At 39.0% G+C, this 26406-nt stretch overlaps 1 protein-coding gene across 3 annotated transcripts in view; it reads right to left on the reverse strand.

The window, feature by feature from the left end:
* Positions 1-934: 934 nt before the first annotated feature.
* Positions 935-26406, reverse strand: part of znf521 (zinc finger protein 521) — a 204925-nt gene continuing 179453 nt past the window's right edge. For all 3 annotated transcript variants that reach the window (XM_012965302.3, XM_012965300.2, XM_004915209.2), the window contains 2 exons: positions 22420-22535; positions 935-1817 (listed from right to left, as the gene is read on the reverse strand). In XM_012965302.3, coding sequence (XP_012820756.1) covers positions 1788-1817; positions 22420-22535 — 146 coding nt within the window. In that variant the 3' untranslated portion in view covers positions 935-1787. The remainder of the gene's footprint in view (positions 1818-22419; positions 22536-26406) is intronic.

Genomic DNA, 26406 nt, shown 5'->3' on the forward strand with positions numbered 1-26406 from the left:
GAGGTATCATTAATCCTTTTTAGAGGCAAAAAATGGCAAATAGGGGCAACATGTTGCTCCCCAACCCCTTGGGTGTTGCTCTCAGTGCCCCCAAACCAGGGAGTTATTTTTGAATTCCTGACTTGGCGGCAAGTTTTGATTGAATAAAAACAAGATTTCCTACCAAATAAAGCCCCCTGTAAGCTGATAGTGTGCATAGAGGCCCCTAATAGCCAATCTTAGCCCTTATTTGGCTCCTCCATGAACTTTTATGGTGCTTGTGTTGCTCTCCAAGTCTTTTTACATTTGACTGTGGCTCACAAGTAAGAAAGGTTGGGAACCCCTGGCTATGGAGATCCAAATTATGAAAAGATCCCTTATCTGGAAAACCCCAGGTCCCAAACATTCTGGATGACAGGTCCCATACCTGTACTATTAGCCCATTAACCTATTGTATCCCAGTGAGTGCGCCTTGGCACAGGCTAAATACAACTGAATATTGAAACACTTCCTGTAACCTGAATATTTTCCCTCCCTGAAAGAGAAGTCAGTAATAAAGTAGTTTTGAATAATGCTTCCAATCTGCACTTGCCGTGCCACACTTATCCCAGGTATGCCCCAGATGACTGACAAAAATCACATGTGGGGAATATTATATTTCAGATTCATGATAATGTAGCAGGGATAAAGAAAAGAAGCCTCTAATATTTTACGTCCACATTTGAGCAGCGTGTGATTGCTGGCAGTTCCACGTTGGCCGGTTTAGTGAAATTGCAGATAAAGTGAAGTTAGGAGCCCATGATGGCATTCAGTGCTCAGTGCCAGCAGGTATAATTGGGGGAGAGTCGCAGAAGAATGATATCTGGAACAATATCTTTGCACATGTTTCATTTACAAAGCGTGCCGCAGATAACATTTTCTCGGCTCTAACTAGAAAATGAAAAACACTTTCACATCATGGTAAATTGAATTTATTTTCTCTTGGAAAACAATTCCAGTAATCTCCAGGTTCAGACCGCAGAGTAAACATTAATAACAGTAACATACAGGTTAGTTGAACGGATTCAAAGATTTGGCTGTGTGAAATCATTAAGGAAAAGGATTTTTTTTTTTTTTTTATTTTGAACACACAAAGCTTCAAATAGTTTCAGAAGAAAAAAAAAAAGTTTCCTGGACAATCTACATAACAACTATTGCATATATGATAATGCTATCTGTCATACTGCAAGGCTTACAAATATATATTTAAATATATTTATATGGGCCTTATTCAAGATACTTCTCTGCGCAGTGAGAAAGGTTTTCCTGTGCAAGAATCTTCAGCTGTAGTATAAAAAAAGAATTATTTTTATATATAGCTGTTTGTATACTAAGGCTGGGTGTAGAGACCAAGGCCCATTGGGAACCCTGGTGCCACACAGCCTTTATTATAACAATCTGGTTTCTTGCTCCTCCCTTTAAAGCAGCACGTTTGCAGGATGCATGCTTCTTATTCCATAACGGATTCTCAACTTCTCTCTTTGAATAGGGCCCAAGTCGGCTGTCTTTAGAAGACCATTTAAGTATTGAACAGAATAATACATGTGCAACACTGTATATACAATAATTTGATCCGGTGCTCAAAAGTCCAAACACATGAACATCCAATCCATTAATACAAGTTTTATGGTAAAATACAATGTTTTGATTAATATACAAGAACAATCAATGTTTCGTGCAAAGAATAAAACATGTTCCCTTTATGTTCATTTTTCTCCTTTTTTTTGTTTTGTTCCACCAAAGAATCATTTGATGATCCGGGTTCTGCACTAGCTGCTGTGCTGGGTCATTGTGTGGTTCTGAAAGAAAGGAAATGGTACAACATTACTATATATATAACCAGCCTGGAATGAAACTCAACACAAAGGCACAATATCATTGTATGTTATAGAATGGGCAGTTCTTAGCAACTTTTCAATTGGTCTTCATTTTTTATAGCTTTTGAATTATTTGCCTTTTTCTTCTGGCTCTTTCCAGCTCTCAAATGGGGGACACTGACTCCAGCAGCCAAAAGCCATTGCTCTGTGAGGCTACCATTGTATTTCTATTGCTACTTTGTATTACTTATCTTTCTATTCAGCCCCTCTCCTATTCATATTCCAGTTTCCCATTCAAACCACTGCCTAGTTGCTAGGGTAATTTGAACCCTGTAACCAGACACCTGCTGAAATTCCAAACTGGGGAGTTGCTACATAATAATCAAGCTCTACATCCTACTAAAATTTCATGGGTTTTTTTTTAATCCTGGGTCCAGGGGCTGATGTGCCTGACCAATGGTAACACAAAGCTAATTGTAGTTCTCTGCCTACTCATTATCAGCATTATCGCCATTACTTTCGCTGTTATTGTTAGATTACCCCTTCCATGCAGAAAGCTGTAGTTATACCAAGCTGAAGGGGTTCAAACATGTATAATGTATCTATTCAGGGCCTATAACTGGATGTACACCTATACCATTGCTCTTACACTATCTACTCACTGGTGTTGACCCTTTCCAAGGGTATTTTTCATTTGATGCCCTTTATCAGATCCACCATCTAATTCAATGCCAAGGTGCAATGTTTGTGTGTAAAGACTGAAAGGAGTCATTTAAAACCAAACAGCAAACGAGAAATCTACCTAAATATCTTGTTCCCTATACTTACATTCCTCAAAGCAGCACCACCACATACAGATACCTACTATGAATAATGCCACATTAGCACTGCATAATGGCAGATACTCAGCCAAAGAGCGTGCAAGGTGGCAGCGGCAGGATTACACCAATCCCCATTCATTTCTTAAGGATGTAAATCCAGGGCTGTCGTCAGAAGCCATGAGCCCCTCACTGGGGGTGGGCCCTGCCAACTATGCACAAAAGGCCTCCAATTTAATGCCTATGGGTTACCGCACATGGTGAAACTTGCCCAGGACAAGTAACAAAGCCCGGGTAGGTTCTGTAAGGCACGGGCTGCACCAATGAAACAGAACCACTGAACAGAATCCGTTAAGGTGACGCTACAAAGTTCTGAGTTTTACTTCATGCAAACAGTGTTTAGAAATCATGGGGCACTAGAACTTTGTATGAAACAAATGTCTGTCCAACTGTTATCAAAATATAACTCCCGGCATTCCTAGATACTCCAATAGCAGTAGGAAAGTGCAGGTTGGAGAGCCCTGACATAAAGTACTACTGACATTACTCTAACACTAGCCAACTGCTGCACCCCTGGTCCCTAAAGTAATAATAAGTAATAAGTAATGTTTGTGGGGCATAGATTCCCCCCATACAGGCAACCCCTAAAGATACGTAGCAGCTAGCGGGAGTACCCTGAGGAGCTACACACTGCTGCAGGGCCGTATCTATGCTCACAAGAGGGAATATGCAGGACTCTCTCAGCAGATGGTGATGGCACCTGATCAGAATGCTGGATTTTCATTTAATTTAAGAGTAGAAATATCTATCATTCAGCTACACTAATTAGTGCATCTTGCTCTTCAGATGACCAACACTACAGAAGGAAGCTTTCTATATAGAATCAGAAATCCTTAGTGTTCCTGTTGTTGCAGAACTACACCTCCCAGGATCTGCAGCTGGAAATACTGGCATGCAGAGATGTCCCTATCCCTGCTGAAGGATCTGCCATTATTATTTATTCTGACACATGCAGCCCCACGTCTCGCAAAACAAAAGCCTTTTAACAATACCGCCTTTAATGCCTTTCGGCGCTCTCTCTGTCCCCCCACCCTTGGCTTACAAAAGCAATTGGTTTCCAACAGTCTGGATAATAAGTCTTTTGACCTGCATTCTACTCTGACCCATTAAGGTCATGGCTATGCTCAGGCACAAGGCTGATTTCGGAAATGCCTGCAAGTCCTCCATTTCATCTTCTGCCCGCTCGAAATGAAGCGCTCTCTAAATCTGTGCGCACAGGTCCCATCTGACTACAGAGGCATCCCTGTTGTGGGCAATGAAGGGACAGAAGCTTCTGCCTTTATTAATGAATGCAGCCCATTATGAGTCTGGCTGGCTCCTGCACGACTCCCAGAAGCATATACTGTACGTGACTTAAAATGCTGGAATATTGACACAAAGCAAGTTGGGCACCCTAAGGAAAATTGCTCCTTGGATATAATGTAGGCTCATAACCGCTATAAGAGTAGAAAATCAAATCCACTGGGATGAGCCTGACATATACAGCTTTCAGCCTGCTCCCTGAACATTACAAAGAATTTCTTTGTGAAGGAATTCTCAAGGACGGCATTAAACTGAGTTTTGTAGCTGCTTTTTGGCTTAGAGCTCTTAGTGCTAAATCGTTTGCTGGGAATCAATGAGAGTGCTATATCATCTGCATTAATCGATGAATTTGGTTCAATACATGCTCTATTAAATTATACTTTCTAATTGAGATTTTCTAGCTCTGTCCTCTGTTCCATGGCATAATTCTTAAATAGGTACAAAGCAGAACAAAAGTTCTGGAGTCTTTGCAAACAAGGAAAATTAAAACAGTTAAATCTAGCCAGACAGATAAAGTAAAGCAAAATGTCATTTTTGTGAGCTCAGGTTTTAACAGCCTCAGGGAGTTGCACACTGGGGAGAGCCATATACATAGCTCACAGAAAGCGAGCCAAATAGAGAGTGAAGGCTCCTTCATATCAGAAAATATATGGTATAATCCAATGCTGGCACGCTCATTCCTCTCCAACAGCACCGCTTCCCCCTAACATCCTTCTCTTTCTTCTACACAGAACATAGTCATGAAAATCCTCTACACACAGGGCCTAAAACATTCATTTACTGGATATCTTATTCATGAACACTTATCAAATGCACAATTCCCTAATTCTGTACTACTGCACAAAGAATTTTTGGCTACAAGAATAATATCTATATATACACATGCAGCTCTTTTCCCTCCCATTAGGCTATATATTTATAAAGGCTCATTTACTGGCCTCAGGGCAGGGTGCATGGCTAAAACCCCTACCCCATAGCCTATTTGCAGCACAGAAATCATATGGGGGTCAGTGGTTGAAGACAAAGGCATCTCCTTACACCCCCTAAGGTTTGTGTCATTTATATGGAGGAATACCTGTGCTCATTGTGACAGATTTTTTTAATCTGTGCCTGGGGCATTAATAAATGAGGGCTCTAGACTTTTCCATTTAAAAAATATATCTTCATACACAAGAGCCATGAATACTTCACCATCTCCTTGGTGACTTCTAATATCCTTCAGTTATAATCAGTGCTTAATGATGTCATTTCTGTCACATGACTCGTGTATTATAATAAATAATGCACCCCCTGTTGAAAATACTAGGATATTAGATAATAGGGTGTACATAATTCACTATATCTTGCACTATATGCTCAACACAGATTCATTTATAATAGAGGTTGTTTGACCTGGACCAAATTGAATACAGAAAGGGACAGAGATAACTTGCTGCCTCGTTGCACTGGTTCTGGATAATCATGGCTATTTCTCTATGCCATTTTATAGCATTATGCAGAATTCTTGTTACAGTATAAAATGTTTAAAAAGGAAACAGTGCCCAAAAGCAGGTACAGGAGACAAACTATACAAAGCTTAAGAAGTGATATCTTACAAATAAAGCATTGCCACTAAACCTAGCCATAACAAAAAACTGTCAAACTGTCAAAAGACAATGCAAAATCTGGCACTCAGAGATAACTGGATATTTAAGACACAAATGCCCTTTATGAAACATATATTTTTTCACATTCCCAATAGTGCTTAACCACAGTTACCGAGATGTCCATGGGCATTAGACTAATGGAGCCATCTTCCCTTTGCACCCAAGAGACCAAAACTAATATCAGAGGAACATCTGGCATCACCTTATGGACTGCCAGATTCCACAGATGTCTGTAGAGTGAAAATACATGCGTGTGGGGGGGGGGAGGGTGGGGGGAACATGGCAGATTGTACATACATTCCTGATAAGTATGGAGGGATCACAAATGTGCCCAGCTGATGGAGAGAGAACTTCTAGGGTACATTCTTGCCTATTTCATACTAGTGCATTAGTGTGGTTCTAATCGAGCTCTTCCATTTATCAGTAGCTGAATATGGCCTTCTCTAATTTATTATAAATGCTCTGCCCTTATTGTGTCCTCATACAGAGACATGCAACAAACCCTCTGTGGAGACCAGCGAACATATTACCAACCAACAACATTTTCTGGCCTACCCATAATGTAAACAAATGAACCCCTCCATCCAGAAGGAGAATATACACTCTATTTTCCCCAACGGGGGGGGCAAGTTACTCTCCCCCCGGTACTCTCGCCAGAAGACCCCCTCTTAGGGCTCTCCCCAGTACTCACGCCAGGCTGACCCTCCACAAGGACTCACCCCGGTACTCTCGCCTAAGTACCTTTGATTAGAAATCTCCCTGGTGGCCACCTAACTAGCCACTTTATGCCCTGAACTTCAGCCATGAATTGTTGGGGGGTCTTAACCCCTAAGATTGAAATGAGAAAATTGACTTGGGGTTATATAATAAAAGGCACCAGGTTTGCCCAGGAGCAGTAGCCATAGCAACCAATCAGCAGGAGTCTTTTACTGGTTACCTGTTATAAAAACAATTGTCTTATTGGTTGCTATGGGTTACTGCTCCTGGGCAAATTTAGTGCCTTTTATTACATAAGGGGAGCTGTGTTTGTGAAGATGCTATAACCTGTTGCCATACTAAGCTAGCTTTCATCTTATTTGCTGTAATCACCCTATGCCTTCACCCTATGCAATTACCAAATGCTAGTACTGGAGATGAGGGAGGCTGTGCTTGTGAGTAATATATTCAGGGATTAAGACAATGTGCTGTTGAGACAGATGTGTACACGTGCCAGTTTCTGTTCATCTTTAAGTTCCACTGTAATGTTTAATTTATTACATTTGTGCTTTCCAACCATACATCTGTGCTCATCTCAGCTGCGTTCCTTTTCAGCTTCCTTTTTATTGTAGATAGCCGAAAAAGAACTCGCAAACTAACTCCCTGCCTGGCATAATACAGATGCCTCATTCCTTCGTGAAAAAGACTTTCCCCAAACGTCTCCAGAAGGCATTTTGTGTTCCTCTGTTGCTTTTCATGCCCCTGTATGCTCAGCTCCAATTAAACTCCTACTAAATATTTAAATGCAGGGTCTGGTAATTGGTTACAAATAACAGAACCTTAAATTAATAATAATTACACTGAAACACTCTGTACTATTCATGACGTTTGAATGCCTTCTAATCTTTCGGTATAAAATAGCCGACGGAACAATGCTTTTCTATTGTTCATTTGTGTTTTGAAAAAAAAAAAAGGCATTTATGTTCCAACAGCTGACATATTCCATTCTAGTTCTTTGCCAGATCCGTGCATTGATTTCAAATCCTGAAGTGACTGGCGGTCTTAGGATTTAAACCCTTGTCCGCTGGATTCAAAAGGTCAGCCAATTAGAATGGAGGATGCACACAGAGCAGTAATTTGTATGCAAAGGGCAGCCTTTCAAAGATTCCTTGTTAGTGTGTACAAACACATATATAGACGATCTTTAAATAAATGAAACACTTTATATGTGGGCGACTTGACTCCAGGCTGCTTCTGCACACAGATATGAACAGATAATTATATCAATTAGTGGAGAATAGAACCAATGTTTCATTAGCAAAAAACATAATATGTATTATTGTATTGGATAAAATAAACAATCACACAAGCATGTTTATAGAGAAGGAATGGCTTGGTGGTTAAACAATTAGATACTCACTCTGTGATAACTCTGGTGCCAACTCCATATGGCCCTGGGCACTATTTTATATGGTAAAACAGAACTGCCTATTTATAAAGCAATTTTGAGAATTAGGAACACTTCAGTAATATTTTTATGCACTGCCAAAAACTCTTAGACCTCTCTTAGGCAAGCTTTTTAAAAAAAAAAAAAAAAAATAGTGGAAATAAAATGCCTAGAGAATGTTATATATTATTAAAAATTAAAAAAAAATACCCAACTGCATTGTTCTATATGAATGAGCCACAACGTATGAATAAGGTGTCAAGGCTGAAAGCCAAGCTCTATTTATGTAAGAGGAAGACTGAGAGGAATCAACAAACCTACCCTCTAAATATATAAATTTGACCCTGTCATATACCCTCTACATACTGTTAGCTGTGCAACCATTATATATTTATTGCTTTAAAGAACAGGACCCATTTCCCCCAATTATGTAAACTTAAATATTACTCCTAGCTATCACCTCAGGATAAATCAACATTTCAAACTGAACAAAAACTCAACTAATTTTTTTTCCCTAAACCTGGCCCTACTAACCCTATTGCTCTTTCTACTGAGAGCAATATCACTAACATTAACATAGTACCTTGTCTAGGGCTAAGATTTGACTCTTGCCTGATCACATTAACAGCAGAGAAAATACCTGCCACGGCTTCCTACTGTCAAATTCAATTCCTTTGCTTCTCAAACAAAAGCTAAGATGCTTATTTATGTCCTAATCCTCCCCTGCCTAGACTACTGCAACCTGCTAGTGCTCCCTAACTCCTACCTCTCCCCAGGCTATCTTGCTGTTAGAATCCTCCTCTCATCCAAGAGAAATCTGGCCCCATAGCTGTTAAAATATGTACCATAGCTTCTCATTAGCAGTGTCAGACTGGGACCCAGGGGTCCACCAGAAAACCTTAGACCACAGGCCCACTCTCCAAATTCCTCCTTTCCTCGCCTAACCTCTTTATTCTCCTAGTTTCTTATTTACATGCTAGCATCTATTCTTCCATCTATTTCTCCTCTTTGTTCCCATTCAGAAATAGGGACTGACCATGATGCAGGCCAAATGGTTAGGAGCAGGAGGGCCCACTGTGACCTCGGCCCACCGGGAGTTTTCCTGGTATCCTGGTGGGCCAGTCCGACACTGCTCATTATAAACTCTTTCTCACTTTCAAAGCCCTTCAGTCCTGTGCACCTCAATGCACCTTTTCTTGTGTTTCCCTGTTACTTCTCTTGCTCTCGGGGCCACTGTCTGGGCGCACCACCCTCCTTTACTGCAGTACCCTGCCTTAGACCTATTGCTTTTGCCCCTTGCCTGGGAAATTTAATTCCTGTATTCCTCTGGAGAGGACCTTCCTTCAAACTCTTCAGAACTATACACACTTAATGTAACAACTAATTTGATTTTGGCACAACCTTTTGAAGGATAAATGCTGCAATTTACAGTGGTTGAGACCCTGGTGCCCATTATATATGTCTCTTTAGATTGTAAGCCCTACAGGACAGGGACCTCGTTACTCTTGTCTCTTACCACCATTAATCTTGAATGTATTTTCATATTTATTAATATTCTGCTAGTCTGTATTGTACTGTCTGTCCTGTGATTGCACTGTTTTAATGTGCAGTGCAGTGTAGACATGTAAACCAAATATACATACATATAAATGGTTTTTATGCACACAAGCTAATGCACAATATGTCTAAGCACAGTAAGGTGACAGGTACAAGGAGAGAAATGTATTGTAGGCTACAAAACGAAACACTTAGAGAACAAATGCAGAAGTTAGAAATGAATATAGACAATTATTAAGAGCGTAAGGCACATGGTCTAATGAGCAATAAAGTCCATCACCTTCTTAGTGTACAAATAGGTGGGTCATTCCCAGCACTGGAGTATTTATTCCATTCATTTGTCCCTCCCACTAGGTGATGCTATGATCATCGGAGACAGAGCACATTATTTCTCTACATAGAGATGTGCTGTAGCTATGGAGAAACCAATCTATGATCCTTCTGTTCCCTGAATTTACTGCTCTGAGTCAATTTTAATTCATTACAACAAAACTGCATAATTAGGGGGAGGGGAGCTCTTTTGAGAAGACGTATTTAATTTGATTGTGAAATAAAGGCCGGATCGTGCTTATCAGGGAGAATTCTACTGTGCAACATGGGATACTTTAGGAATTCAAAGGTAAGCGCTAAACATGCCCCCACTGCAATCCTTCCCAGTGTGAAGAGGCAGGCGACAGGAGGCCAGCTTTCTAATCAGTCCTCAAAGGAAACTTGCCATAAAGAAGTGCCACTTATTCTAATTTAAAGCTAATACGGGCCTTTCACCTTCACACAAAGTAGAGAAGAATAGCTTCGTTAGGAGATGCCTGAGATTAAAAGGAAAAAAAAATGTATAGCTAAACCATTTGCAGAAAACCTGAAAAAAAAAAGTAAATTGTTCCAAGAAGTGATGTCATCAATGGAAACAAATTGCTCTCTTCCGCCCAGAGGGCAGGCATTAAACTCAAGTCTCATAGATTAAAAAGGCAATATTTGATATAATGCCAGACTATATATACTGTACCCTAACAGCTACTTAGTTGAGTTCACAAAAAGTATTCTGTTAAATGTTCATAATATTCTCATATGTAAAACAGAGCTGTGCTAGTGCTTAGATATCGTAAGCTTAGCGTTATTACAACAGCAGATGACTTCACTCCATGGACAAGTTAACAGGTTGTTTGCCTTTGAATTAACATTTTTTAAAATTTTTTTTAGTTATTTAGCTATTTGTTCAGCAGCTCTCCAGTTATTTCGGCTACCTGGTTGCTAGGGTCTTATTTACCCTAGCAACCAGGCAGTGGTTTGAACAGCTGCTAGAAGCACTGAACATATCTAAACCTTGCATGCAGAAGTGCATTAGGATCCCTTTTGCTTTATATATATTGTCAGCTGGGACATACTGAATATACAGAAAGGTGAAGGGTTTTCAAGTTAAGCTCATGTTGCCATTGGAGTGCAATTAACATCTGTCCTGTGCTAGAGTGCAATGCACTGCAGGGTAAGGTTAACACCAGTCTCCATTTTAGGATTCCCTGTCCCCGTGGAAAGCCCCAGAAACCATTCCTGCCTCTGAAAACTGTCCCTGACTTTCCCCATAGAAACAAAGCCCCCAGCCAATTGTTGTTATTCCAGGACAGGAGAAACAAATGAGTAATCTTCCTCACCTGCCCCCCCTCCACATCCCCCAAACTTTCACACCAGCATTTTATTGCTGAAGGATGCACCCCCCCCCCCCCCCCATCCCCATTGCACTTTGCTGCCCTGCCCCACTACATCTGCCAGGTAAGCGATCTGCACTATAAAAACTGCCTGACACAGCTGCGATTATTGGCTCTTACTGCTGGCACTTTCAGTTCTGAACTCTGGAAATATTGCTTGCATTATGGTTTTAGGGCTGATAGTTTGTAAAATTTTGGAGCTTTTCTAGGGAAATATATTGAGATGAAAATGTGTGGCTGTGATGTTGAGTTGGTGTAGGGCAATGGGGGAGTGGCCAACTGTGGGTGTGGCCCCTTCCTCCCCAGACATCATGTTGGAAATGTGGTAGTTTTACTGGCGCTTAGTGCACTATACTTTCCTGGCGCTTAGTGCACTATACTTTCCTGGTGCTTAGTGCACTATACTTTCCTGGCGCTTAGTGCACTATACTTTCCTGGCGCTTAGTGCACTATACTTTCCTGGCGCTTAGTGCACTATACTTTCCTGGCGCTTAGTGCACTATACTTTCCTGGCGCTTAGTGCACTATACTTTACTGGCACTGCAGGTGGCAGGTGCAGGTGTATCAGGAGGCAAAGTGATGTCAAGCAAATAAGAAACCCACTCTACACAGGAAACACGTAACATATTAAAGGTTTAATTGGTTACACTTGTTCCAATAATGGTGCGTGCCTTTCAATTTTTAAGTTGACAGTATAATTTGATAGGTAAGACACTATACAAAAGATGTAAATGCCCAAGCATTACACCTTAAATACTCAAGTTACTGGAAAATTCAAAATGCTAGATACTACACAATGGGCCACATGGGAACAGTCATTCCTCTATTTACTTTCTATTCTTTCTTAAATTCAGCATCATTTAACATTGTCTCAGCTATATGTAAGTATGTATGTATATGTTTATTTATAAAGTGCTACTTATGTATGCAGTGCTGTACAGTAGAAGCTATACACTGAATGGCAATTACATTACATTAACATTTATTTATAAAGCGCCAACATATTCCGCAGCGCTGTACAATAAGTGGGTTTCATACATTGGACATACAGAGTAACATATAAAGCAATCAATAACCGATACTAGAGGCGAAGAGAGCCCTGCCCAAAAGAGCTTACAATCTACAAGGAATGCTTTGGTTAAACGCTTTGTGTGCCCTTGGATCAGTTTCAGGTTTTATGAATATGTTCATCACACAATACAAAAAAAATAAAAACAAAACAGAAAATGAAAATCTGTAAAAGGCATTAGAACTATCAGGCTAATAAGGGCGATATACATATTCAGGCAAGTTTGGAAGGCTATCTATATAAAATATGTCTTTATTTCCCCAGTAAATGTGAGGATTTTACTCTGTAGGCTAATGTATGTGATTCTGCATACTCAAAGGATGAAACCTATTATTTAGCTTCCTTCTCCTCAGTGGCTGTAATATCAGCAAGTTATCATCATCAGCCCCATGCTGACCGCTGAGGTGGGGACACTATAAATCCTCATATGTGTGCAACACAGGGCACTTCCCTGCCCTATATCTGGAAGTCACTGATATGATAGCAGACAGATAGTCAACATTGAAAATAATTGATGCTCAGCTTGGCAATTATAAGCTTTAGCAGCCTGGAAACAGTTTGCCTGAGGCAGTCCAACAGACTCCAGTTCCAGCCCGTACACACCATAACAAAGTCTCTCTCACTGGAAAGATAATTATGTATTCTCATACATGCAGTCAGGACATGTAGCCACTTCTGCATAAAAGAGATGGTAGCCCATCATTTATGGTTAGGTCCTGATATTTCTACTGTGTTTCTGTCTTTGTTGGCTATTTCCAATGACAGCAATTGTTTTGGATAATAACTATTTTTTTTATTAAAAAGCTTGTTTTTGGTCCATTCAATAGTGAGAGATAAACAATCATAAAAAGTAAAAGATTTAACAAATTTATGTTCCCGCATTATCCCACAATGGAACCCTTTGGCTGCACAGATACAGTGGGATGGGGGCCCACTCTCCATGGAATCACTTAGACTTACCCTTACTGTAGTACAATCCACAATGTATAAAATGTAAGTGCCTGTACCCTTAAAAACATTAGCTAGCAAGAAAAAATCAAAGAAGCATTATTTTTCATTATCATCTCATCAAATGTTAGACTTTTTATCCCACTAAATCATAACTATGGCAACTGGATAACAGATGTGCCCACTCGCTAGTATCAGAGCGCAGAACGACAGAATCAACATAACATCTGCAAAATCCACATGCTGCCTACATGGAATATTCTTTAGATAATACACCTTTTACATGCAAGTTTATAGTACTTTAACCATCTGCCCTAAAACACTTACACCAGTAATATGTTGAACATACTACCAGTCATTTATTGTTTCTCTAAATTCAAATATGTCCTCTCTTTTCTTATAGCATGTCAGTACTATTAGCATACAGCTTCTCTCTATTTGTATTAGGAAAAATTATATATATGCTTACTACTCTAAGGGGGATATGCAATTAAAGGCACAAAGTTTGCCCAGGAGCAGTTACCCATAGCAACCAACCAGCAGGCAGCATGTACCAGTCACCTGTTTAAAAGCAAAGATCTTATTAGTTGCTATGGGCTACTGCCCCTGGGCAAACTTTGTGCCTTTTATTACATATGGGAGTAAGTGTGGTCATAAGATACCCCCTTAAGCCTTCCCCAGCTCTATATTATCTGTTCCCTCCTGATGCACTTAACCATGTACTCCCAGGTGAACTAGATCTGTAGTGACATGTGTTATGCTGAGTTTTTTTACTTGCTAGAAGCTACATTATTTTTATTGTAAAAAAGTAATGGGTGGGAATACTAAAACAAACTATGAAAAGTTGTGCTCACCACTAAATTATAAACTATTAGGCGGAGGTGTAATGGGGTTGTGATCACAAAATGCATGCAGACGTATCCGTAGTTGGTTAGCTTGATTATATTACAATATATGGACAAACAATTTCTGTTTAGTTTAAAAGGGAGGGAATTTCTTAGTAGTTTAATGCCTTAATATATTGGTAATGGATGAGCACAGAGGACCTCTTGTCAATATGAAAAACCCCTAGTAACTTGAGCAGATAAGCAAACATGGAACTTAGTATTCTGAGTTTGGTACAAGAAGATTAAAAAGCTGTATAATAGGGTGAAACAATTGCCCAGGGCTTGGAACTCATAGCTTTCACATCTACTGGTCTAGTTTAGCATTAAGTTTGAATAATGAGCAAATAACTAATGGTTCCTAAACCATTCAAACAGCCATCAGGTCACATCTCCTAAAAATCCATTGGTAGCTTGCCGGTCGGATGAGTGACAAACCTACAGTTTTCAGCATTCCCTACATCAGTGATCCCCAACCAGTGTTTCATGAGTAACACGTAGCTCCCCAACCCCTTGGATGAAGCTAGCAAATAGCCAATGACAGCCCTTATTTGGCACCTCATGAACATTTTTCATGCTTGTGTTGCTCCCCAACTCTTTTTACATTTGAGTGTGGCTCATGGGTATAAAAGCTTGGGGATCCCTGCCCTACATATTCTGATAATCACAAAGCAAATTCACATAGTTTTCCATGTCTGGCCTCATGTATAAGCAACTTCTTAAGGGCTTGTCAAAAACATTTAAACCTTAGAAAAGAAAATACAATCTAGATATACTGCTAGGCCTTACATACAGTATATTTGTAGGGAAGAGCCCTATTGTTTTAGCCATCCAAAAGATTACCAGATCCAGAAATTGCATCCCGTGCCAATATTAAAGAAAAACAGCTTTTCTAAACACAAACCAGTGTCTTCAGCGATCTCCCACTGCTTAATCACTCACTTAGATAATCAGCTTGCAGCAGATGTAGCAGAAGCCTATTGCCGTCTCTCTTATGAAATCTGCCCTGCCACATTATTTATATACAGTACAATTGATCTATTTTATTATTTCTCAAAAGGCAGCAGGGAGTCTGTTTAGAAATCTGGTCCTAATACAAAGGCATGGAATAACCAATGCTAAATAATGCCACACAGAGTTGCAGACAATTCGGCTACAGGCCAGAAATGAATCCAATTTTTCATTCCGTCATAAATATTTCAGAGCAAACGCTCCTGATTTGCAACAACTGTAGTTAAGCAAAGGGTCTCAATGTGCATATTAAAATTAAAATAAATAAATAAGTGTGCATGAAAAAATGCCGGAGTATTAGTAGCTAATTAATTTCTTATTGTTTTGCAGACAAATATGAATATTCCTACAAATATTAAACAGTAGTGCAGCACGATACAAACAAGCAGGGGAGGAAGAAAAAACATTTATCCTGCTCTTCCTCTGACAGTTTCTCATAAAATATCTGCAGTCCATCTATCTTTTAGTACTTCGGGCTCCTCTGGAGAGCAGAAAATAGTAGTTTAAAGCTCACTTCAGTGCCAGTCTGCAGGAGATTGCTTTCCACAGGACTCCTGCTGATGGAGGCCTAGGGGAAGAGGCCCGGGAGTTATTCAATCAGCTCAAGACTCTAGGGCGGCTGGGGGTCCTTTGAGGGCTGATTATAAAGCTGCCCTCCTGTTGCCTGCCTCAGAACAGAACAAAATGAGCAGCCTCTTGCTGAGCAGATTCTGCAAGAAGGAATTTCACCTGTCATAGAGTTTGTCAGAATTTCAGGATTTATCTTTGTGCAAAATTAATAAAACACCAGCCTGGATTTCAGACTGACTACTCAGCTATGTCATCTCAGAGTGATCTTTCACCTAAGAAGACTGAAAGCCAAGATAAAGCCATTTGTGCCTTACTTAAAATGGGGAAACTTTCATACCCTCTCAAATATTGTATCACTAAATACCTCCTTAAAAACATCTTTAATGGAGAAAATTGTTCTGTAATCATTTCTAATGCCCAATATAAATCAATGTACTAACACAGATCCAGCTCATATGCTTTGCTATTTCTTCATCATGGCATCATAACTGGGCACTTCACTGTTAATGTGTCTGGCATCCAGTAAAATGGCAATTAGAACCAAACAGAATCAGGCACTTTTGATATACAAGGAAAGACCATTTACTGCAGAGTGAGTACTGGCTATGTACTCCTATACTTGAAATAGTAATATGAAAGAATAATAATTTAACCAAAATTTAATGGTTCCATATATAGCACCTTACTCATAAAGGGTCATCATCAAGGGTATCCAGCCACATATTTGAAAAAAAGCCAACCATGCTATTAGAAGACAGTAAATAGTCTGAGACATACTGTATATGTACCCAGATGGAGTAGCTTCTGTTAATAGCGTGGATGTGTTGTAGTGCATGTGTTTACACTAGAACATATGAGAACAGAGAGAGAATAGGTAGAAAGAAGAGGGCAAAGAAACAGAAAGAAGCTTGATGCGGGTAGCAAGAGAGAGTTAGGAAATGGAGAGAAGGTACAGGAGATGTCCCTACATTACGGGCTGTATAAAAGTGGAAAGTGAAAAACCGAAGATAGGAGCATAGTTGTTGAAGAGATCGATGTATGACGTGAAGGAGGGTGATATACAGAAAAGAGATTCTCATTGTCCACTTATTTTCCTTATTTGTAGACAGTCTATATGTATAGTGTTTGGATTTACTAAACTTCTGTTCATCCTTTTATTTATGCCTACATAGATCACACCACATGCATGCTGATATAAGAGCACTATATGCCCGCTTTACTTACATTTCTTTAAAATTTATATCTACAGTATATTCATTTGTCACCCTAGGATCCTTGAATCAAACACTGAGCACACATAGCAGCGAGGAAAGGGCAATGCCATGCTTTTATGCCATGTTATTAACGTGCCAATTTGTATGCTTTAAGAATACAGCGCTGCACCATTTTGTATAGCCCTTTGAAGTAATACTACACAGTGATGTATATAACTACATCGTTTTAGAACAAAAAATAATGATATTGCTCTTTTTATATTAAAGTTCACTTCTGGAGGCACCTTTGGGAAAGTTTAGTAGTATTTTCAGTTCAAAGGCACAACCCTTGTGCCTTTAGTGCTCTACTACTTGGTATTTATGGGGCTGTTACACGTCTTGTAAAAGAACAACATCTGATGGCAGTCAACAAAGCATGTGGAGTCCCAAGAACAAACAACATATTTTCATAGACCAAGATAATTAGAAAATCTTTCCAGATTCCTCTTGCAGGAATAAACTGTCTATGGATTCACCAAAAGGTAAAATATCTTGGCATAGATGGACATTCCGAAACACTTCCTTTTACTATCAGAAATCATATTGAGCATACTCAGTGAGAAACCATTCATGCTGTTCTTTACTTAAACACTGACTGACACCCCAGAAACAGACTAGTTGCATCTTTCCTTGATTTCTTGCCTGGGACACATATAAGGGTAAGCAAATATTACTAATTAAGCAAAATCCTTTTTGATAGAGAAAAATGTGCTATGATGCAGTGCTCTGGGAACCTATGGTTGCCACTAGTGCCATGCCTGTATTTGCAGTGCATTTAGCAATGGGAATGGGGCTGACACTTTACTAAGGGCTGCTTCTTCTGAACAAGCAACACAAACCAGGTTGATAGGTGCCCATAACAGTGTATTTAGTGCCCCATTGCATCCTATAGTTTCACCACTCAAGAAATCTGTTAACATGAAACTATTTAACAGAGAAAAAGGTATCAGAAATGGCCTCGGTACCCTCCAACCTAATAATTCCCCTTTGTCCTTGACTAGTAGTAGAATGGTTATTGCACATGCACGTGTGGCAAATGGTTGTACTAAAATTAGATAAAATTGTGCCACGTTATAAGTATAAATCAATATATTCATATTAACAAATGGATATGCCATTATTAAAAAAAGTAAAGGATATCTAGAAGGTAATGCCTAAATCTGCCATGGGGCATGAGAATCCACATCAAAATATTTTTGTTTTCACAAAAAAAGGTTGGGCCAAGAGGAAAAATAAAGGCAGTCATTTACAGACCCTTTGCTAATTTATATGCTAATGGCTACGAAGCAGCTTTAAACATTCTGAAAGACTATAAAGGAATACATAACTGTATATAGAAAAACCTGGGTTACATTTTTTTTCTTGCTTTACTTTGTGAATTTTAATGGAATAAGTCACATCATGGTAAAGTTAGGACATTTGTAAATTTGAATACACTGTATATAAATTTATATTATGGAATGGAATAAGCCATGTAATTTACATTGCTCAAACGGATTTCATCTTTAACAGAATCTGAGACTTCCATTAAGCAGCAGCACCCAAGGGAGCGGATATGCAGGGTGCTCCCAGCAGGCTGCACAGAAAGGCATTAACTCTACAGAGGGATAAGGGCTTGCCTAGCGACCAGTCATAAATTATAACTGAAGAAAGGAGCAGAGAGTCCTAGTCTAATTAATGTAGAGTTGTTAACTCCTATTATGTGTACGGCATGCAAATGAAAGCCAGTTGTGATATTTACAACCCTGTAGTATGCAGAACCCAGTGCTTTATTACACTCACAGTCCCCTCTACTAATTTAACATTCTATTTCTAAAGTGAAATGCAAAGCAGGGGACACACAAAGGTCTGCCTGCCATGCTATATTGCCATGTAGGATACTGAATAGGAACAATGACAGGACATTAAGCCGTATGCTGGCTGGATATAGCCACATCTATCTGTGTGTGCATTTGAGTGTGAATTATTCTTTTTCCACTTATCACCATTCCTTGCTTGGAAAGCTATAAATATGCTTTATCCCTAGGAAGCCAACGTCTTGCCCACCCCAGTATCCAGATAAATGGCAATACCTGCGTCGTTCTTTGCAGAAGATTAAAATTACATGGTTTTAAAGGATTAGTTTACCAAGCCCCTTTTACTAGAAGCTTACATTTTCCATTTATTTCCTTGTTCTAAATGACGACACCGCAAGCACAGCTTTTAAGCACAATTCATCTTCCCCACAACATTTCAGGCAATCACCTTCTCCCTCTGCCGAGCTTTGCTCCAAGACTCTGGAGCCCTACTAGGTGTAGCTTCAGGGCAGAAAGGATGTTACATGCTGTGACTTGCTGCAGTCAATACAATAAAAGAGAGCACTGTGGATTCCCTGTAAATTCAGGCTGAGGACTTAAGCTGCTTGATTTAACAAACTTAATCAAGGACAAAGCATTCAGTATTTCTCAAAATGCAAAATGGTACGCCTGTCAATTCAAGAGTCCAAATTGTTAAATATCCCTATATATAAGTCAAGAGACTGCAAGCTGTAGCACACACAAGCTGTAGCACACACAAGCTGTAGCACACACAAGCTGTAGCACTCCCACACATTACCTGATTAACCACAACCCCAAATATTACAGTCCAGGCTTTAGCCTAGGAGGTGCAAGTTAACAATGGGTTTGCAGACTACTTTAACCCACATATGTAATAATAAAAGGCTCTAAGTTACAAAGTTCTACAACAAGACGGATATTCAGCCCAAGTCCTTTTCACGTTGACCATGATATCAATGCTGCACAGAGCAATACAAACGATAAGATGGCTGGCTCTGGCTTCCATGTTGTAAGGAGCTTTTGAAGCCATGCCATTTAAAGATTTAAAATGAGCAAAAAAAAGTAATAGTGTCCTTTTAAAAAGGTAACTGTCAATAACAAGATCAAGTAGAAGAGAATGAAGAGTATATTGGGGTTTGATGCTCAAACAAGCCCTAAAATACACCAGTCTTTATCCTCAGGAGAATGGGGGATAAGCAGTGATGATGAGCAGCTGCACTGCAGGTGCAAGAACATTGGCATTTTAATTTCCAAGCATTAAGAAGAGTTGCTACTGACTGGTAGATGTTTTTTATTTTCCTTTTGTATTTTATTTATTTATTTTAAGAAAATGTGGAAAACGTTTGTGGCTCCTTACACTTAACACACTTGAAAACTACAAAGTACATCTTCACTAAACTGCTGATAAAGGTCTGTGGTTGGTAATACATAAAATAAGTAGCTCTAATGTAAGGTACTGCTCAACACAGCTGGGCTCTGGGCACACTGCTTAGTTGCTATTGGTCTTTTTCTTTGTAACTAAATTTAAAGGAAATAATGTAACCTTTACTAATCAAGTAATCTCAGAGTATAACACAGAATAAAACACAAAAGTAGGAGACTAGTATACAAGGTCCAATTCAGTACTATATCCACGTAGATCTGTGACCTATATCCATAATGGAGTGGATAATACTGGTATTTGTACCAGACGCAATAAAATTAGTCATATTGGATACTCATTCCTTTTGTACGGTTACCAGGATCACCCCATGTAGCCATTCAATCAATCACCCGCTCCCTCCTCTACTAACTCCCCGCTGAAGCAGCTGCCCACTGTACATAGGTGGCATTCATGGTACTGGCAGACCAGAACAGCTGTGTACCCTTTTCTGGGTCACAAACATCCCAGGGTAGAGAAGGTCACACAAAGATTTCTAGAACACTAAAGAAAATGTACAAAAGAAGAAAAAAAACTAACTACAGATCATGGCCATTGACAGGATTGTGCTCAGAAACACTTAGATTAAGTATAAAGCTATCATTTATCTGTCACTGAGCTTTCCTCCAAGTTACAAGGCAATGATAACATGAAATTACCAGAACACCATAATAAACTCTCAGCAGAAAATTGTAAAATGTCCGGAACATTCACTGACAGGCTTTGGAGACAAAGGAAACTAAGAACAACGAATGGGTTGGGAGAAAAAAACGTAGAAAATCACAAGTACCACCAAAGTTAAACGCCCAGGAACAAAATACTTTAATTCAAATTTTGGCCCTGCAACTTGTATTATAAGTTTGCTCACAAATAGGCTTTCATAAGGGGGCCTTCCCTTTGAATTCACACTGGTAATGATTAAACTGGGACCAAAAACCTCTTTGTACAGAAGAATTTGCTAGTTCAGTCAGTAGGGGCTCTTTCTGGTAATGCAAGTACAAAGGGCAAGTAAAGTAATAAATATGTATGTCAGAATATGAGGTGCAATGTGGCACTGTCAGCAATTTCATTTCTTCAAATATCTCCATAATAAACAACAACATCCACACTGGGGGAGCAACTTAGAAAGAACTTTTCATATGCGTGTGCTCTCAAACTCTGCCCAGCATCTTCCTTTTAGTATCAGAGCATAATGTGGATGGATGATGTGTGGACATTTGGATCAGCATCTTCATCACATGGATGACTACATACTCAGACAGAGATATAATTAGGATCTTGTCTATGGCCTTACAAAAAGATCAAAACAACTGATGGGCATCTTGGCAAAAATAAATATATTCAAATTCACTTGAGCGTTTACCTTCTGCCATTTGTTCCTGGCTGCCAGGGCGGCTACTAAGTACATGTCACATTGCCAAACAAAATAGAACCCACATCGGGGAATCTAGATACTTAACAACAAGCTCTGCAGATACTGTTATCTACAACAGGTAGGCAGTTAAAGGGAATGTAAACTCCCAAACAAATATCCAGGGTCGGACTGGCCCACTGGGATTCCAGGGAAAATTCTGTTGGAGCAACTATGCGCAAATTACTGCTGTCAATCTATTCATTTTCTGAAGTGATCTTTCTGCAATATTTGTGGTTAATACACTGCTGATTATCAATTGTCTGCAGTGATCTTACTGATATATCTGGGGTTTGTGCACATAATCCACATCAGCAGCAGTCTAACTTGCATGTTTGTGGTTAAAGGGCCCATAATCAATTTATGCAGTAATCTTACTAGTATGGCTGCAGTTAATGTGCTTATTACCCATTTTCAGCAGTGATCATACTTGCATGTCTAGGGTTAATGTGCTCATTGTCTATGTTTTTGCAGCTGATTAAATGTTTAGGGGGCCCCTGGGGTGAAGTTCTCTGGTGACATATTAGCTACTTTTATTTAAGTCTCAAATTAGAGTACCCTATGCAACCCTTTTCTATATGGATTCTTCTGGTATAGAACTTTTAAGGTCTGTGGTGTAGTGCATTCACAATGTGCTTATTGCACACCCATAACATTTAACCCTGGATCAATCATTACTAGCCCTCCTTCAAAGAAAAAATTAGATACTTTTGGCCTAGAGACTAGAGAAACTTGACAGGCAATCCGTACAAGTTCTTAAGATTCCGCTTTGGAAAGCTTAGATCAAACTTAAAAAAAACATAAAAGTTAAGTACACACTTGGTTTAACAAAACAATAAAAATGTGAGCTATTAAATGGTATTGAATGTATGTCAGAAATGATTGTTTCCAGCATTTACTATAGCTTAATGCATTTTTATCAGGCAAGTTTCACAGCAGTTACATTATAAAGATGTCTGTACAGAAATACTATACCTGCAGCTCTGTTTGAAAGAAGAACTTCTGCGGACACTGGGCACAATCATAGATCTTGTCCTCCTGTCCGTGGGCTGAGAATATGTGTTGCTGCAGCTTGTTTGCCTGTACAAAAACTGGAATGGAGAGCCTTCATTAGTAAGATGCCCTGCAATGTATGTCAGTAAATGGAAAGAAATACATATAAACCACTGAAGTCCTTTCACCAGGCTTATTCTAGTTTATCGTTGCTTTCCTAGTGGCCATACTATATGATATACCAAATGTTATCGGACAAGCTCATAATAAGAACATCTCTAGGCTTCATTTAGTCATTGCACTTGGATAAAATGCCTTTCCAGAAGTGTGTAACATGTGCCTGGAATAGAGCATCGCCAGGTTTAAACCTTTTTTTTCTTTCATTATCGAGTGAGAACAATGCGTTGCACAGTTAATTCACCAACTTATTATAACCTTCTGGTTTCCCTTACAGCAGAGAAATATTGGGACAGCCCAGACCTCTACACCACTTGCATTTGATATAAAGGGGTTGTTCAGCTTTACATTAACTTAAGGCATGTTGCAGAGAGTGTTATTCTTAGACAATTTGCATTTCATCTTCGTTTTTGTATCATTTGTGGTTTTTGAGTTTTTTAGCTTTTTGTTCATCAGCTCTCCAGTTTGGAATTTTATCAATTGCCTTGTTTTTAGGGTCCAAATTTCCATGTCAACCAGGCAGCTGTGTAAATGAGAGGCTGAAATATGAATAGGAGATGGCCTGAATATGAATATAAGTAACAAAAAGTAGCAATAAAATTGTAGCCACAAAGAGCAATAGTTTTTCTGGCTGCTAGGGTCAGTGACCCCTATTTGAGTCAGAAGAGGAAGACAAATAATTCAAAAGACAAATTAAAAAATATTAAAAATAAAAAAAGAAGACCAGTTGAAAAGTTGCTAAGAATTAACCATTCTATATTGTACTGTTAACCTTAAGGTGAACCACCCCTTTAAACTCCCTCATTTTGATTATTAAAGGCATAACTGCAGAACTCCGTAGAATATTGGTCCAATTCTATTAGTTTAAAAGGGTTTATTGCCCTCCCTTGCAAATGCCAGTCCCTAAAGTATGTTCAATTGTCTCCACTACCTGCTGTGTTCCTACATTATCTGCATGCACAATACTAAAAAAAAGCCCAAATACAGTTTCAGAAGAACCTATACAGGTATAGGACCCGTTATCCAGAATGCTTGGGACCAAGGGTATTCCGGATAAGGGGTCTTTCTGTAATTTGGATCTCCATACCTAAGTCTACTAAAGAATCAATAAAACATTAATTAAACCCTATGGGGTTGTTTTGCATCCAATAAGGATTATTTATATCAATTACAAGGTACTGTTTTATTACTACAGAGAAAAATGGGAATCATTTTTAAAATTCTGAATTATTTGATTAAAATGGTGTCTATGGGAGACAGGCATTCCGTAATTCGGAGCTTTCTGGATAATGGGTTTCCGGATAAGGGATCCCATACCTGTATAGTTTTTTTTAAAGGTTGTTTTTTTTCTTATCTATGTATTTTAATTTCCTAATTTCCTTGTGTCTTTATCAGCTTCCATACAGTATAGCCTTGGTAACTTTTCCTAAACGAGCCTATAGCTCATTGTCAAATAAAGTTCCTATTACAAACATAGATACGAAGCTGTGGGAGCAGAAACTGAAATGTGTAACTTTGTTGCTTGTTGCTGAAAAATAAAGGAACGGATTTCCGAAGACCCAGACTATAAAAACCTAGCGGCCGCCTCAGTAAAGCAAGAGGCATGTCAGATGTAAAACTGTTAAGGGACGGCATCCAGCAGATACTTCGGGGCGCGCAGTGAAAAAGGGAAATCGGTATGTTCTTTTTGGGCACTTTCAGATCAGCGAGGCCCACATAGAGGAACCAAGGGTTTCAATAATACAAACATGTTCAATTTTAATGACTACAAAACAAGGCCCTAAGAATGTGTAACAGTTTACCTGGGAGACAGACTATTAATAATTAAATTGTATATGCCAGAGGCAGTATTTGGGTTGGCAGCACTGACTTCTGATGTTTGCTTGGTGCACTGTGACCTACAAAAAAAAAAACCAGTGGAATAGTGCAATATTTATCCGTATAGGCAGGGGAGGATTGATTGGGGATGCTGGCATTTTGCTCGGGCTCCAGCCTTATCATTATAACTGCACTAATTTGCAGGCCTGCTGAAAAAAGTTTGTCTGTTCCTTTGGTGACTCATTGCATTTTAATCCCATTTGCTCATTAGGTTATGACCACTGATCTCATAAGAAAATTAAAAATAATTGCATTATTTCAAGTCAAGATTTGATTTTTGCAAGTGTTTTTTTATGTGTTAACCCGTGCCTAGCAAAAATGAATGGCAGCGTTCATGAGTCTGTGTTTTTGGAGTTTCTCTGTGAGCTAAATGTCTGCTACAGCAAAGAAATATACACTTTATTCACTTATCTGTAGCTGAGAGTTTAGGCATCTGCTGATGATTATCCCTGTCCATTTCCCGCTGTCTGGGAACACTGCTAGGTGTAGTTTATTAAGTCAATAGCTGTAGGTTCTAGATCACTATTACAATGTACCTGATAGGGAAGTAATCAGCCTCATTTCCTTATAGGTACCTATGTATTATCTGTAAATAAAGGGAATATTTTGGCTTACAGCACAGGAACATCAGTAGTGCCCTGTTTATGTAACTAAAATATAGATCTCTGAATTGCAACAACAGCTATATTCAGAAACAGAATTTGTTAGAAAAGAACTGCCCATAAATGCTTCTATTTACTCACTACTACTGATGCTGTACTCTGTGTGTCCTGATAAACACTATGATCACTGATCATGATTCCTGAAGAATATCCCCTATAGAATATCCCCTATTGTAAATATAAGGATATGAAGTCACACAACTTTTAGTCATGTGACACACATTACACCACTAAGCACCAATTATAACTGATGACATCACTAAGCCCTGTTTATTAGAATATAATTTGCAGCGTTTGTGTATATGGTAGTATATGGTAATACTGGTAGGGACAAGTGGCCAGAGACCAAAAACCTTTCCGATGACTAGTACAATCTCATCATTATAAACACATTTATATTTTTATAAACATTTCATGGCCATGTAAAAGTTGAATAAAAATCAGTAACTTGTGCAGGTTCCTATGCAGTTTACTAGCTACACTACTAAACAGGTTTAACTTGCTTTAACTTTAACCACCAGTTTATTCCCATGCATTTTAATGACCTTCTGTGAGTGAATTAAGATTCTGCCATAAATTCAGCAGAACTCTCTGGTGTCTATGTACTTTTACAAACAACGTACCCAGGACCTTTACATTTATGACAAGAGGGGTCACTTGGCCTTAGAACTATATATGTATATACTTTATAAATGGGCATATACATTTAAAATTTATTTGCTGTAAAATTAAATGTAGTCCATAATGGCTCCCAAAACATATATACACTAGGGTTGTTACGCACGGTCGTACAAAAATGCCATTTTGTATTAGGGCACCTATATTACTAGCATCCTATAAAAACACATACAATATACTTACACTTTAATTAGAAATGCCAATTTTCAAAAGTATTTGCACCTTTTAAAATTGATGCCATGGGGTCAAACACCCCACAAGTACCTGCAAAAAATAGCAGCATCCAGTAGCATTGTTGTACAATAAGGCAGCAACTTGCAAAAGAAGCCCCTCAGTAGCTTATTATAGCTGGTCAATAGCTACATCAATATTGGCAACAGATTTCAGGCCTTGTGCAGTATTAGAGAATCGACATATTGAACAGAAGGTATTACTCCTATGCAGAAGATGACTTTCATTCAACCGAGTACAGCTCACTGGGGATACCTACTTGATTCTTTTGTGAGCTGTGCTGTATTGACAGACAGACTTCAGATGATTACATTATTCTTTTATGCACTATATTATGGAGATA

This window comes from Xenopus tropicalis, chromosome 6, assembly GCF_000004195.4.
Source record: "Xenopus tropicalis strain Nigerian chromosome 6, UCB_Xtro_10.0, whole genome shotgun sequence".
In the NCBI taxonomy this organism is placed as follows: Eukaryota; Metazoa; Chordata; class Amphibia; order Anura; family Pipidae; genus Xenopus; species Xenopus tropicalis.